The following is a 16,828-nucleotide window of genomic DNA, read 5'->3' as shown; positions in this document are numbered from 1 at the left end:
TCTTTTGTGGAGTCCTGGGGTCAGGTAGATATTTTAAATGAATAGCCCTAAAATAATTAACTTGCACAGCCGGTGTGGGCAGAAAATAAATCTTGGCTGATTGTGATATACATGTTAAAGTTAGATGTAACATGTTGTGCAGTATTTTGAATGGTACTTTTGTTATAAATCTATTGTTTTGTTATATATAATAATACTATTGTTATATATTTATGGTGTTTTTATTTTGTTCAGCAAATATTGTAGAGGACCCGTGATTATTTTCTGCTCTGTTCAGCTAATATTGTAGAGAACCCTTGGTTATTTCCAAAAACAATTTCAGCAGATGCTGAAAATGGACATATACTATAAAATGTAATATACAACATTTATTTATTTAATATTTTGTCTGTGATCTCAGAAATATACTTTTTTCCAGAAGTATTTTTCAATATAATGATAAAACGTGTGAAATCTATCACTAAGAACACAAGGTTGGCACTGTGCAATATATTAATTTAGAAAATAAAAAACATTATTATCTTATGTTGTAAGTATTTAATATTTGTCCTTCCTTTGTCCAGGAGGAACACCATATTATACATATACGAAGATATTGTCTCTACATATTAGATTTTATAAATAATTTGTCATCTCTTCATTGTCATTTTTATTCTTCATACATCATTGTTTTGATGCTCAATATTTACAATATTGTCAAAATTTTATAATAAAATTTCTATAAAGAGAACTTGGTTCGTGTTGCAATACAACATTGATAAACAATTATCAATATTACTGTGTATTACTGACGTTGAGATTCATCAGACTGGAAATAATTGGAAATTTAGCACTTCACTGCTTTGATGTTGCCATGCACTGCACAACAACAGGACCACAGGAGAATATCCATCAGTTACTTCATTAACCGTCACACAGATCCTTTTGTCAGCGAGGAATGTTTCAGCATCTTGGTACTCACAGCTACAAAGAAAGTATCGCAAAATAAAAACTTATCCTATGTAAATAAAAAAAAAAAAATACAGTTCAAGTATTTAGAGTTGAAACAGATTTTTATATATCTTGCTCTGACATCATCAATGAGAAGTGAAGAAGAGAGATATAAATGTATAGCAATACATTTTTGACAGAACACAGCATTAAAATCAGAGACATAACAGATGAAGTAATTGCAGTTTACCCAACAACTTCCTAGCAGGGGTTTTAACACATAGTTTACTCTGACATCACTTGGATTTATGATTTGCTGGATTTCAGATCTACCTTTATCATTGAACAGTTCTGTACTTACTTCAATTTCTAAATTACAGGGCCAAAAGGGATGTGTACTCGTCAGATTTCACCCCCTCCTATCATCATTGCAAACTGCCTTACCTATATATATCAACTCTCAAGTGCCAGTTTGACATACAGCAAACCTCATCATCTTTAAGATTTCAGTTGTATCATTTGAACCCTACCTTTGACATAGCACACCTCTGCATCTACTCCTAGGTTGATCAGGGAACTCAGCCACAGAATCTGTTTTTGAGAAAGACGATCTCCTGGACCCTTCACTTCACATATCTGTAATTATTTTATTAATACAACCCATAATTTCAAGAAAATGTTTTTTCTTGTGATACAATTACAACATTAATTTGAATCTAGACTGACGAAAAATGAGAAAAAGCAATTGATGTTGGATATCAATACAAGAGGCCCATGGGCCTTACTGATCACTTGAGTTCTGAAGTATAAAAATAAGATTTAAAAAAACTCGCCCATGTCACCTTGAAAGTAGATCAAGGTTTGTTCATTTCAACAAATTTGGTAGCTCTTTTCTTATCAGTCCAAGTTACTTTGATCCGACTAACATTACAGGCCTAAACCGCCTGGAACCCCAGCATTTCTCTGTAGTTAAGGAACGAACCTTGACTGTTTTATTGTTTGTATTCCACATCGTCAGGTCCGGGAATCCACCTCTAGTCTGACGAGGGTTACGAGCATACCTCTCCAGTATACCAGCTATCACCTTCCCACCAAAACAGGTTACTAGGCCCTGTCAACAAGTAAAAAGACAATTATAATAATAGCTATCACCTCAAAAAAACTCTGTTCATAAAGTGATAGTATGGAAGAAGATACATTAAGCATGTATAGTGATACAAAAGAAACAGAAAAATTCTCAAAATCACTTTATATTAAATTCTAAAATTCATCCAAATCAGACATTTTTCCTCCAAAAAGTCACAATTCTTGGCAAGTAAGAAGAAAATGCATCTGTTATTTTACAGAACTTGTTCCATAAATAATCTAAATATTAGGTTAAAATGCCCATAATAAATGCCACTATATACTAGGTTTGGTTGAAGAGCATTGATACTTTTTGCAACTGAGAAACTGAGCTAAACACAAAACCACTATTTGCCAAGTTTGGGTAAAGTTGGAATGCAACTTTTTGAGCAACGGATTTAAAAGCAAAACTTTAAAGTGAAATTTGGATGTCGCCAACAGAAAAGCAACACCATAATCTTGTTTCCGTGATTTTCAGTCACATGCTTGACAAAAAGTAGTAATATGATTTCCTGGCTACACAATTGAGTACAAATTGTGTCCCCTACCTTTACATGGTCGACGCTAGTGAAACGGTCCCCTACCTTTACATGGTCGACGCTAGTGAAACGGTCCCCTACCTTTACATGGTCGACGCTAGTGAAACGGTCCCCTACCTTTACATGGTCGACGCTAGTGAAACGGTCCCCTACCTTTACATGGTCGACGCTAGTGAAACGGTCCCCTACCTTTACATGGTCGACGCTAGTGAAACGGTCCCAGCTCATACCACATGCCTCCCCCTCGTGTTGATCCCAGACATCTGACACCATCTGGTGTAGTTCCTGACAAAATAATGTTTAACATCAGCTGAAGATAAACAGTTCATCAGTTTATATAAAAGTACTGTCCAAAATACCCTATGCTGGTATTTGGAATATTTCGGATATTCGTAGAATTTAATTCCATTTTGTTAATACAAAAACGCAAAATTCTATTTCTTGCAGGTTAAGAAACTTCATAACCTACACATGTATTGACAGAGAAAGAATTACATTGTACATTCAGACTAGAAATGTCTGTAAGATATCAATGCCCCTGATGCTATGTGACCTTTGCTTAATGTCTGACAAAAATCCAAGAAAGAAAGGAAATGTTTAAATTGAATCAGGTGACGATTTTTTTATATATATTGAGTGTAACCTTGGCCTTGAACTTTGAACCCTGAAACAACGATGTCTGACCTATACTCATATTTGAACTTAAAATATTGTGCAAAATCTGTCGAAGAATAACGATGCTAAGTGTTTACATTGAATCGGGACACGACCGGATGAGGCAGCAATCGCAAGACATGAAAAACCAAGACTCCAAACTGTATACTGTATTATGTTTACTCTATTATAAGCCCAGGGGACTTGTTAACCTTCTCACAGAACTGCAATAGACTGAGATAGGTGGCTTTTTACTATGCATGAGCTTATTGCAGGATAGATACAGTGAAACAGCACTCATTGAATACTCTACAAACAGCAATATAATGGTTTGATTCTGTACTTGCCTCTATAGAACTGTTTCTCAGAATATCTAACCGGCGGTCAATCTTGTCCTTACGACTAGCATAAAAGTGGTCACTGTGGAAGTCCAGGGGCATCACTTGGTAGAGAGAATGGAAGGCGTCCGGAATGTCGCAGTAAATCACATCCCAGAAAAACAGTACGAACAGACTCGTAACTGTGGATCCTTCAGCATGCAAACCTGACATCAAATATAGTTCAGTTTTAAATTAATGGCGTACATAAATAATTCAAATTAAAGTGAAAGCTTTCTAATCCAGGTATCGATTCAAAATGTACCAATCCATTATTTCCTTGACAAAAGAAAACAAGAGGTCAAATGGTCCTGAATCGTTCACCTGTTCTGCAGCTATAAAGTTAAGACTTTCTTGGAAACTGAATTTATGTGACAATTGAATAAATCTGAATTTAAAAGTAGATTCCAGAAAATCTTTCAGCAATTTTTACATGTTTAATAATAATAAATTCTTGCACATTTGACCTATGTCACCTTGAAAGTTTGTCGAGGTCGATCATTTAAACAAACTTAGTATATACCTTCATCTCAGCATGCGACTGACCCAATACCTTAACCTTTGGAATCTTGAATGATGAATTAAAAAGAAGTTATAAAGAGATATTAACATATCTGACCTCTCTGACCTTGAAATACTGACCATCTGTATATCCGTTCTGACGGTAGTGTTCCATCACAAGTTGTTCCACTCCACAAAATGTCAGGTTGTCTGGATCATCCTCCGACCCTGGTGTCGATATCAGGAAACGAAATTTCGCCCCAGGTACATTGTCTGGTAGCACTTTACCATCCAGAAACACCTGAACAACAACATATATAATCATGTTTAAAAAGAATCATAATTCAAATATACAGTATACATGACTCATTTTCAAACTTTAAAAAATGTTCCAAGAATATTTTTTTTTAATTTTGAAAAACTTTTTGTCAATTGTCAGGAAATATTCAAAATCGTAATACGGTAATGTAGTTAAAAGATTATTACAACCCTTCACAGATCATTATTTCTTCCACTTTGTTATCTACAGTCAATCTGCTAACGAGAAATCAATATAATTTGTAATTTTCCTTTGAATAAACACATATGTAGTTGATTGACGACTGTTCAAATTTCCCCCTGAAAATTTAACATATTTGTACCTCAGGGTAGTCTACGACCGGTTCATGGTGAAAGGTGAGCAGTTGTTCTCTGAACTTTGACTTGGGAGCTGTACAGATTTTCTCTGCCCTTTGAAACAGAGCTAGTCTGTGTCCTGTTCGGACATACTTGTCCTCCAGGGCTTCACCAATACACTTCAGCGTCTGAGTCAAGAAAGGAAAATATACAGTAACTTTCACGAAATGTTTTTGCAAAATCACATGCTATCGTAACCTGATACAGAGATTAAGTTCCTTAGCTGGCTGTTAAGGTGAGACACATGTGTACCTTAGCTGGCTGTGAAAGTGAGACACATGTGTACCTTAGCTGGCTGTGAAAGTGAGACACATGTGTACCTTAGTTGGCTGTTAAGGTAAGACACATATGTACCTTAGCTGGCTGTTAATGTAAGATATATGTGTACCTTAGCTGTCTGTTAATGTAAGACATATGTGTATCTTAGCTGTCTGTTAAGATGAGACATATAAGTATTAGCTGGCTGTTTAAGGTGAGACACATGTGTACCTTAGCTGGCTGTTATTGTGAGATATATATTTACCATTGTATGGCACTGCCACTATATAACCCTACCAATTCAGTTGTGAGTTCACCAGCTTATGAACTGCCAACTGAAATTTGAATTTGAAAATTTCAAAAAAAATCGCATGACAAATAAAAAATCGCAGATGGTAAATATAAGCATTGAACGGCTTTCTAGTTGGCATTCATAGTCAATATGAAAGCCAACTGGACAGAGGCAAATTCAACGCTAGCGCGCTTCATGGAATTTGCCTCTGTCCAGTTGGCATTCATATTGACTATGAATGCCAACTGAAAGCCGTTCAATGCTTAAATGTACCTTAGCTTGCTGTTTAAGGTGAGCATCATAGTTGAGAGCGAGACGTTCCCACCAGTGGCCGCGGTAAGTTACACAGTAGGTTTGCTGGCTCAGTAACTTCTCCAGAAGTTGGACTGCCTGTGTATAGTTCTTCCTGCGCTGAAGTATCTCCACCCCCTGGTTCATCACCCGGACACACACACCACACGCTGTGTAGGACCGGAGGAAATCTGGCAGATTTTTGTCATGTCTGGTACAAAGGAAGAGATAAATATCACTCAAACATACCACACGCTATGTATAATTTACATATCAAAATCGAGAAATTAGCCCCTCACCCCCAAAATAACCATGTTTACTGTAAGTGAGCTACAAGACCAATGTGTGGCAAAGGCTTTTTTACTCCTATACGTATATGAGGTCTTATTCCACCTGATTGGTGGATATTACGACCTCATATCCCATCAGCGTATGTTTCTTGTAGCTGCCAGCGCCCTGATTCTGGGGCGCGACAAAAAAAGTGTTATAAACCATCTAGAACGATAATTCATGTCAACAACTATGTGTACACTTACTTGTTGATAAAGTATTAATCCATTTATGTACAAACTGTTGATGGACACCTCTTAAATATAATTATATCCACAATAATTCACTTGCAACCCACTGTGTTCAAATACTGGGTCACTAAATCCGGTTATTATAAAATACGGAATACAAAAATAATAAAACGGATAGTGTAACGCAATATTTTCACAGCATTTCGTTTGTTTCGTCTATTTCACCTCCAAATTTTTATTAACCGGAAATAACCCTGAGAAGCCACCGTCAAAACAAGTATGGCGGTATATACAAATGGGACCTACGCTTAAACGACAAGAGAGGCTTATAATCACTGATTTTGGATATAGATATGGACACAATATTTTAACTGTGTTTATAGAATTATGTAAGTCACATCGTATAAAATGTGAGTTATTATAACTTTTAAGCGATTTCAATTAGAGGTGTCACTGCAACAGGTTCTACGTGCGATGGTGATTAGAGGTTATACATGACAGCCTGTCAAAAGTTTCCTGTCGTGTAAACCTCTAATATTATTGGAGTAAGGCTTTTGATGCGTTTATTTAATACCTAACAGAGTAAAATTACCTCAGTACAGCGGAATCCTGTAATAGTCTGTCATACTCTGTGTGTGCCGATTGGTAGATATCAAACGCCCGATCAAAGTCTTTTTTCTCTATCCTTGTTAGTATATCACTTTCCATTGTCACCGCATTGGCGAACCTGGTTCCAAATAAATACAATTTCAGTAAAATTTTTACCAATATCATAATCAAAGCTGTGTCAAGATTGACTGTGAACAGGAATTCAATATGAGATAATATATCTTAAGGCTACTAAATTATTTTTGAAATAATGCTTTACCTCAATATCGCGAATTCATTTCTCAAATTAAACTGCTCCTGAATTAAGTGTCCAAAAATACAGACATGCTCATGTTAATTCCATATCTAGATTGTTCCTGAGAAAACTCTCCCTGTCCCCTAATACAGGTGTACATTTGTCCCTAGACGCAGGGTGTACCACAAGGAAGCGTCCTTTCAGTCACTCTTTTTTGCATAAAAATATATTAAATAATATTTTCAAAACTCTTTCCCCATTGTTTGACGGATCGCTAGGTTATATTTGTTAATTTTTGTTTCTAGTTCGTACCTGAGGAAAGTGTCCCTGTCCCCAAATATAGCACTGTTCTTGTTTACCGTGTAGGCTGGATACACCAATTTTCCTATGTTTACTTGTAGCATTTGGAACCTGGAAAATTAGATAATTTATTCATTAATATTAATCAATTCATTTGAGGGCATCCTAAAACTTAATCTCTCAAATGACCTTTTTTTCTTCTCATAACAATATGATCATACATGAATTGAATGAAGGCACATTGAACAATGATACCATGAATTCAAGGAAGATCTTTTTGAAACAAGTTATTGCATTGGGCTTTATAACCATCATCTGAATAACCAAAGCTCAATAGAGAAAATATTTCACATTGGTAAATTGTCTTATTGTCGGACAAGGAAAAATAGCTAAGAATTAAATTATCAATTAGTGCCGCACAATAAAAAAATTCACATACTTTGTATTAGTTTGTTTTGTTTTTACTCAGCACAGCTGTTGATTGACATTTAACATTTTCCGAAATCAAATCTGAAGAGTCAAAACATGTCAAATACATTTTAATTGTGTCCCTACAAACACAGGGGTCAGAACTAATTCTGGATGAAAACTACTTAAAGCCCTGCTCTGGTCTCCTACTGTATTTACATCTTGTCTGTCAACATGTATAAATGATCAAATTTTCAACATCTCAAAACAATACTAATGCCAAACATCAGTGTGTGGTAAGGATAAGAATTTATATCAGGGAGACGGCTGTTATAGGCTTTGCCTGGCGCCTAATACCTTTTCTGCTAAGATCTTCACAATAAAATTTTCCGCAATGAAATGGTAAGAAGATATACTGAAGAAAGGGCTCGCTGAAGGATAGGGTCCTAAAGCACAGGAACCAAGGGCCACAGTCCTGAAGCATGGGAATTTGAGGCCACAGTCCTAAAACATGGGAATTCGAGGTCACAGTCCTAAAACATGGGAATTTGAGGCCACAGTCCTAAAACATGGGAATTTGAGGCCACAGTCCTGAAGCACAGGAACAAAGGGACACAGTCCTAAATCATAGGAACCAAGGGCCACACTCATAAAGACTAAATGTTAGGACCAGTAAAGAAGATTTAACTATTACAAGGTATCTTAGATAGATTACCACCAATAATATAACGACATTATGGTGACTTACAGCTGTTGACCCTGACTACCAGTGCCATTGTCTTCATCCAAAATTGTGTCATTTAAAGAGAACAGCATCAACAGCCTCAGGAACACGGTTCTTGGCTCTTCCATCAGGTGTACACAGCCCCCCAGTAATTTCTTGGCTCTGTCAAACAAACATTAAAATTTCAATATTAGTTCAGCAGAACCCTTCAAGAAAGCTTTAAAAAAATTGTTTATAGTTATTTAATACATTATACATTAAAGACAATTAATTCTGTTAAAACTGAAGATTTCGATTTAAATATTTTGAAATTTGGTTGGTTGCAGTTAATTTTGTTTTTGAAAAAAAAAGCCATTTAATTAAATTCTAATATAAATGCATATAACTTTATGGAAGTCCCCTCACGAGTGATAGTTGCTTGAAAATCTAAAGATCGACCAATTAAAACACATTCAATATAATGACAAGCTACAATGTTTATGTACAAACTTCTTACATGTTTAGTCAACATTTTTATTCAGAGTTTTTGTTGGCCTCATGACAAGAACTCAAGAACTTTTTAAGCACTTTCTCTCATTTTTCAAGGTGCATTATTTTGTCCAGACTTGTAGGGAATTAAGGTGATTTTTTTTAACATGATAAAAGTAACAGGATTAAGTCATGTAATTTAATTATTCAGAAGACTGTGGTTGTAATAAATAGCCAAACACTGAAATCTGGATATCATCGAAAATTGATTTAAAATTAAATATGCCAATGATCAAAAAAAAATATTTTGATCATTTTCTCATCATGACCTATTGAAACCTGAAAATGCATTTTTACAGCGAGCATGAACTCCAGTACTTTCAAGCACTTGTGTAAGAGCAAATTCCAAAATTTCAACACTTTTCCAGCACTCTCCCCAAATTTCAGCACTTTTAATCATCTGTATGAACCATGTGCCTGTTTTATTGCACAATGACCAGCTAGGATGATTTTGAGGCAGATTTTCATTGTAGTAGCTAGTGGCCACCTCAATGATAACCATACACATCTAAAGACACAACAATATCAGTAAAGGATTGTGTGTGATTTCAGATTCCTGAGAAACACAAACTGACCCTGGTAGGGATCAAACTACACTCCTCAGATCTCGCATCTCAGATCCGGCGAGATTGTAAAGTCCAATGCTCTATCAACTGTCCAAACCCCAAGGAGAATAGATACAGGTACTGGTACAAATTCTGTATATGTGAATAGTGACACACCTGTTAATCATGGTACTCGAACCCCCAAAGCCAGCGACCTTGAACATGGAGCCGATCGTGTTCTGTTTACTTTTCTTCATCAACGTCTGTATAATATCGGGCTTGTTCTGATTCGTCACATTGATGTGATAGGTTTTAGCCAAAGTCTTCAAATCTCCAGCAGACAGGATGTTCAATGTCACCTGAAGGTCAGTCAAACCTTCAGCTGAAACATAGTACTAGTTTTATAGGTACAGTAATATACATGTATATAATATATAATGCTTCCAATCTTCCTATTTTGGAGAGACTCCAAATTAAATTTTTATAGAAATTACATGCAACGAATATCACATCTTTATAAAATCTAATTAAAATATAGATGCTCATTCTCACTACGTTACATGAAATCTAACAACATCGCATAAGGGATCAAGTCAGGATGACCTTTTGGGTTAACCAATCAAATTACTACTTACAGAATCTTGGAAGTGAGTTTCGTACGTGAGAAATAGCATGACTAGAGAGCATAGCTTATATAATTTGTCAATCTGTTTCAAGTCATTTCGTCCAAGAAGCTACAGCTATATACATGCTGTACCAAAATGGTTAGCTTCATATGCATGATGGGAATAATGGGCGAGATCGATGACATCGAAAATTGACAGTTTCACCTGAAAGTGAAATATTGAGATAAAGGTCACCAGAATGTGACCCCTTATGCGATGTTGTTAGATGTTCATGTAACGTAGTGAGAATGAGCACCTTTATCTTAATTAGATTGATTTTTATAATCAATAATTTAAAAAATCCAATTGATCCATCAGAGAGAGCCGTTAAAATGAATTGACAATTATTATAGTGAAAATGTGCTGTTTTAAGGTATGATTTACCAAATTTCAATTCAGTTCTTTAACATCCTATTTCCATCATCTTGATCTGCATATAAAAGACATAGATAATGAATCCTTATTAAATTGGGTTGAAGATCTTTCTTTTAATTCTTAGTTGATTAGCTGGTTTTAATTTAAGTCATTAGTATTAAAGACAACAGTATTCTATATGGGTATAACCATTCCGAATAATTCATTATTCAGTTTTTTAGTCCTCTTTTTTGTTTGAGAGGGCCGGAGTGTTACCCGTCTTAACAAGGTGATGCTGGGCCAATTCTTCCAAAACTGGAATCAGATCATCCTCTATTTCCGGATATTTTATTCTCGATGCTGGTAACCAAGCCAACTTCCTGGAGAACAGACGAATATACAACTTCTGGGCTGATTCTGGAATAGAAATGGTAATGATCACTTCATAAAATAAAATGAATTTGTAACGGTAATTATATAACACAACAAATTTATTATAAGCATGAGAACATTATATCTAGATCTGCTTCCTATAGATTCAGAAATTACATCAATGAAAATCATTTTTTTTTTTTAGATGATCCTTACCTGAGCATGTTTGAAATTCTCCAATAAGTTTCATATCGTCTTCACTGAAGAGTCTGACATAGTCGGACTCCCCTAATACAGTTGTCATGATCACTTTGAAGTTTTCATGGTAGTATGGCGTTTTGTACTTCTCCTTCAAATCTTCTCCTACACTGTCCGTCTGACTGTCCGTCATTACACTGTCTGTCTGACTCTCCTTCATTACACCGTCTGTCTGACTGTCCGTCTGACTGTCCTTCATGATCATTACACTGTCTGTCTGACTATCTGTCTGACTAATTTCTGTCCTGCTATCACTGTGAATGTCCACACACACTGTCTGAGATTCCTCTGTTTGGCTCCTACTATCCAACTTAGCTTCTCTTTTACTTGGGGAATTTTTTTTAGATTTTTTACTCAGACTCTGTTTTTCAGAAATGTGCTGTTTGGTTTGGCAATCAGATTGAGATGATGTAGATGGAGTACTGTCCTTCAATGTCAATAATTCTGATGAAGTTTTATTTTCACATACACGTTTCGATGCGTCCTTTCCTGCGTAGTCAGTCTTAGCATCTGTACAATGTTTTGTTCCGACTGTTCTGGAATATTTCACACTCTTTGACGAATCCTTTGTCCTATTTTTTTTAATCGACGATTTACTTTCAAGACGATCTAAATCTGAACTGTTCTTTTCTCTACTTTCTTCCTTCATTTGTTTTTTCAATGATTTAGAATTTTTTCTTTTCTTGTCTTCCGTCATGAAATCATCATCATCCTGCCATAACTTTCTTTTCCCAAGCAACCTTTTTGCATTCTGTGACACTTTATCTTTGTCACTGTTGACTTTCAACTTATTCTCTTTTTGCGACGGAGATTCTTCTTCACTGTCAATTTTCATTTCATTGTCACTCGTTTCAATTTTTATTTCATTATTTGATCTACCTTCCACAATAACACCTTCAGAACTTTCCTTTGACATAGATTTCTTAAGACGTAATCTTGAAGAATTTCTGTGTTTTTTAAAGTATGGAGATGTGGGTTCTGGAATCGTCACTTTAGAATCATCTTTATTTCGGGTCTTTTGAAAATATTTACATTCCACTTCAACTATGGTGACATCATCAGAATCTTTGTCATCACTTGGCCTGGTACTGGAATTATCCTGTTCAATAGTGGACGGAATGTTTGGAGAACCTTTCGACATACCAGCAGTCTGCTGTTTGAACATGGCTGTTATAGTTTGAACACCTTTCACAGGAGATTTCTTCTGCTTTTGTTTTCCCCATTTCTTTGGACTTTTCCCTATCCCTTTGGGTTTCATGTTTTCTGGAAAAAAATATTTATACATATATATAATATTACTTATTACTAGTAAACAAAGTCCAAATCAAACACAATTCAGAGTAACTTCAAAGTGGAAACAATCGAAATACATGTACCACTAGATACACCAACCCTTTACCTGTGTCTATCATTTTTTCTTTGAATGTAATTATTATGTAAATTGCAGGGATGTTTTATTTGATAATTCAAGAAACTTGAATATTAATATAACTTTGAATGTTTTAATGTATGGCAATAAACTGAATGCCGAAAATATAAACTTAAGTATTTTCAGGTATGTGCATCATTATATCAAGTCCAGCAAAAGATTTTAAGATATACATGTACATATTTACATACATGTATTTATAAATACAGAGAAGCCCACTTATTTGCATATCGCTTATTTGAATAACCCGCTTATTTGCATAAAATTCTCAGGTCCCGATTTTCTTCTTCTTTATCTTTGTATTTTAATCCCGTGTAATTGCATCGACTAAAACACCGACTCCCGCTTATATGCATATAAAAATTCCAAAAAAAAAATGAAAATTTTTAATTGATTTTAGGATATTTTTGTGATTTTCCCGTAATAAAAGTTTTATGAAATGTGTTTTAACTTATATAATTACATATTGATTTGACACGATGTACAACGTTATCAAATCATTGGTATATATATAATGTGTTTTTATGTAAATTTATTTATATTGTCTAGGCCATTGAATGTTGTATTGTTTAATTGTATATTGGGAGAGGGCTTTTATAAGTTGTAAAAACTTGTGCCCTATCCTTTTGTTCAAATGACAATAAAATAAGTTTAAACTGTAACCTTTTACCAGGACACCAATAGGGAGTTATGTCCAAAGTTAATTGTTGCAGCATGATCATCAGTCAATCACATCACAATTCAGTGATAAATCTACATGCAAGTCCGGTCCCATACTCATAGAATTTTGATGGAATAGAGTTTCTCGATATATTTAAATTTAACATTGTGCAACTCATTTTTTTAGCAATGCACAATTGAAAGGGACTTGCGAAATTAATTGATCACTGATATTGTCACAATATATGAATTAAGTGTGTACATGTATATATTTGTGGAATATGGATGGATGGATATATTTTCTAGACTAGTACTGCATGAGAGCTTATAAGATCAAGGTACATATATAATGTACAATTGTATCGTACACATTTTACTACATTGTGTACAACATTTCTAAGATGAATTTTTTGGGAATACATGTTCCTTAGCTGCAATTTCATATACAACTGTGGCTCTGATAAGACTTTTTGATTTTTTATTTGAATGAAGGAGACTTTACAACTATATGTACTAGTATATTAGGAAGGAGTATAATGACAAACATCTTCCCCACGCATGGATTTGAACCAACAAGCTCTTGGTCTCCATATGGACATTCTACCACTAAGGCTAAAGGGAAATTCTGCTAGCCGGATCATGAACTAGCAAGTTGATCCATGCTCTCCTCTTTTACAGCTACATTTGTACTGCCTCCTTCACAGTCTCTGTACTCGATCGACACACAACCCATGTTCCTAGTGCCAACAAAGCCTCCCAATCTCTTTATTTATTTATTTATTTATTTAGTATTGTATTATGGCCCATTAACTCAATTTCTCACAATAATAAACCATCAATAAATGGGTTTTGTGGGGTAAATGAATATATCCTTTATCCATAAATGTTATGTCATGCCAGATTTTATTTTACCTTGGAGGTGTACACTTCTGAAAATTTTCTACTAGCCCTCGCACTTTTGCAATTTTTCAGCACGTTTTCTATTAAATTTTGTTTTTCGTAATTTACCTTTTCCTCAACAGAATTAATTAGAATTGTGTATTTCAAAAAAGAATGAAACAATTTTTTTTATATTGTTCAGTATATTATCTGGTTTCTGTGTGAAAATATTGACATTGCGTGCGCTTTTGTATTTGTGCACTGATGAACTATTGCGAAAGAAATTTTATGGTTGTGCAGAATTAAAACTTACGGATGGTTATATACACATACCAATAAACTAACATATGTCAATATTTGTAACCTGCACCAAAACCTTAGCGACACCAAACGATGTCGGAGAATTCCACGTTTTTCACATTAGTAGTAATATAAGCTCTGGCATGGTGCCAGGTTTATCTGTTTATGTCCAACAATTTGGAGTATCTAAATCCTTATACAGTAGCATGCGAGGCTGCTGGTCGGTCGATTTATAATCTGACGTAGTCTGCGACCTGTCAAAAGTTCCTCGTCGTGTTGAACCTCCACATTGAGTAGATTCTATTTATTCTCACTGGACCAAAATGAAATCCACGATTCAGCAAAAAAAATCAGAATGAGGGATCGACGTACAGCGACTGACATGTACTTGTACCTACAAATCAAACGTGATAAGATAGTCCATATCTAGCTACAGTAACTATAGACTGCTTACAAGTGAACAGATCTAGAGGGGAGATCGACACCTAAATCCACAACCTACACACGTTGTTGTTTATGTCCAAATAAACTTGGCGCTGGTTTCCGACAAATCAGATTCATTTAAACACTTCAACAAAACTCGCTTTAAAGTAAAGCGCCCAACTAACCCAGATCAAATAATCTAATTTAAAAACAGTCGGAACACCTCATCTTCGTGCGTCTAGTTTCGTGGAAAATAACGAGGGGTTCTGATTGAATTTAGGGCAAATTTGTTGCAAATAAACTGGTTTAGGTTTGGGTTTATGGTTTAAACCTGGTTTTCAAAACGGTTTGTAAACTAAAACTGGTTTGCTCTTGAGAAACAAATGCAAAATTCTAGTTTTCAATGTGGTGTCTTTGGGAGAAAAAACTTCAGAGCAGTATTTGAAACGTTAATACCTCCTGAACGCACAAAAATCCCCCGAATCCCAAATTATGTTGAAGACATACTTCCACAATGCAATGACAGGGAAACGCATGCAGTTCTAGCAGACTTTCTTTCAAACACAAGGGAAAACTGTCATACCAATGGGAAAACAATTATTAAATATTTATAATTTATATTTTATTTGTCCAGTCAAATGACACTACAAGCCATAGCTGGCAAGTTTGGAGCACGTAGCGCACTTCAAGAGCACATTCTGCATGTGTGTTGACAACATTCGCCATCTTGTTTTCAGATACGAAACCTTCCAAACCACAACCGGTGGTGGTTTGAATGGTTTAATAAACTAGTTTAGGTTTATCAGAAACAAATGAATGAACCGGTTTCAGTTTAAATGTGGTTTGAAACTGCTTTACTCAACAAATGGAAAGTTTACAGAACCGGTTCGAAACTAAAACTGGTTTTAGGAGAACAAATTCGCCCTTAGATCTGATACCGTATTAATGATAAAATGCACAACCGAAATATTTAATTGTAGACTCTAGTTTGTATTCACAATGTGTTTTTTTTAAAGAAATAAATTATTTTTACTCTCCTATAGGCTAAAATTAATTTTAGTGCATATTGACTAAAATCAACAAACCATGTCACTCCACTAAACACTTGACTGTTTAAGAAAATTAACAGCTGCTTTTATCAAAATATTTGCAAAGTTTCTTTCATTTCATACCCAAAGAAATTTATGACTTTGAAAATAAAATAATACAATATAACCCAAGTTCAAAACTAATGCCATAGCTCATTACTTTTAATATTACCATGTTATTCATTGAGCGATACCTGTACATACATTGTAAGTCTCTTCAATTTTCTTCACAAATATAATTACAAATCAGATTTCTGTATAATATTGATAATTTTATTCAAATTTCAACAACAATATAATTTTGTATAACAATTAACAATATATCAACAAGAAAATCACATTAAAAAAATACTCAAAATTAAAAATTTCACAATGTTACATTAACACTATCATTTACATGTGTTAGTGTTACGTATAGAGAGAAAATATGTTGTCTACATGATTTTTCAATAAAAGCACCCCTAGGGTATGATATCTCTGTCACCCCAAGGGTGTGATTTATATGTAACCCCAGGGTGTGATTTCTCGTCATACCAACAATTGTTATATCTCTGTCACCCCTAGGGTTACATTTCCCTGTCAGCCCCTACGGAGTGATTTCTCTGTCAGTCCCTAGGGTGTGATATCTGTCACTCCCTAGGGTGTTATTTCTCCATCACCTTGAGGGAATAGAGGAAAGCATAAGCTTGCAACAGCACAATGATGATACAGCAACATTCATCCCATTGGCAGTGAGAAAAAGGGATCTAAACCCTTCGGATAAGACTATTAAAAATATTAACTTTAATTAATTATTCTAGAATAATTGCGTCAACTCATGCCGGTAATTTGGCAAAGATGGAAGCACCTGAGGGGTCTTAATGAGAGATGAAACTGTAGTTGCCAAGG

At 35.0% G+C, this 16,828-nt stretch overlaps 1 protein-coding gene across 2 annotated transcripts; it reads right to left on the bottom strand.

Annotated features, from left to right (window-relative positions):
- Positions 1–478: 478 nt before the first annotated feature.
- LOC117318430 (fanconi-associated nuclease 1-like) lies at positions 479–14,983 on the bottom strand. Of its 2 annotated transcripts, none has more exons than XM_033873419.1 (15): positions 14,884–14,983; positions 11,120–12,424; positions 10,808–10,948; positions 9,690–9,894; positions 8,464–8,601; positions 7,320–7,418; positions 6,756–6,890; positions 5,625–5,853; positions 4,768–4,929; positions 4,268–4,427; positions 3,596–3,792; positions 2,784–2,879; positions 1,913–2,041; positions 1,461–1,566; positions 479–963 (listed from the first exon to the last, which is right to left on the bottom strand). In XM_033873419.1, the coding sequence occupies exons 2-15, from the start codon at positions 12,417–12,419 to the stop codon at positions 911–913; spliced, it is 3,150 nt and encodes a 1,049-aa protein (XP_033729310.1). In that variant the 5' UTR covers positions 12,420–12,424; positions 14,884–14,983; the 3' UTR covers positions 479–910. The 2 variants fall into 2 exon arrangements, with proteins under 2 accessions (XP_033729310.1, XP_033729311.1); XM_033873420.1 differs by having other exon boundaries at positions 14,932–14,977.
- Between the last annotated feature and the right edge of the window lie 1,845 nt (positions 14,984–16,828).

This window comes from Pecten maximus, unplaced genomic scaffold (assembly GCF_902652985.1).
Source record: "Pecten maximus unplaced genomic scaffold, xPecMax1.1, whole genome shotgun sequence".
Classification (NCBI taxonomy): Eukaryota; Metazoa; Mollusca; class Bivalvia; order Pectinida; family Pectinidae; genus Pecten; species Pecten maximus.
The sequence above is the reverse complement of the archived record's forward strand: the minus strand, read 5'-3'. Positions and strand labels throughout refer to the sequence as shown.

Bases quoted from the DNA above. Each gene is read 5' to 3' on its own strand.
- LOC117318430 (XM_033873419.1), bottom strand. From the start codon at position 12,419: ATGAAACCCAAAGGGATAGGGAAAAGTCCAAAGAAATGGGGAAAACAA. The intron at 7,419-8,463 runs GTAAGTCACCAT...CTAATTTTCCAG, and splicing joins GGTAGTCAGGGTCAACAGCT to GTTCCAAATGCTACAAGTAA. The intron at 4,930-5,624 runs GTACATTTAAGC...TTCTTGACTCAG, and splicing joins ACCTTAAACAGCAAGCTAAG to ACGCTGAAGTGTATTGGTGA.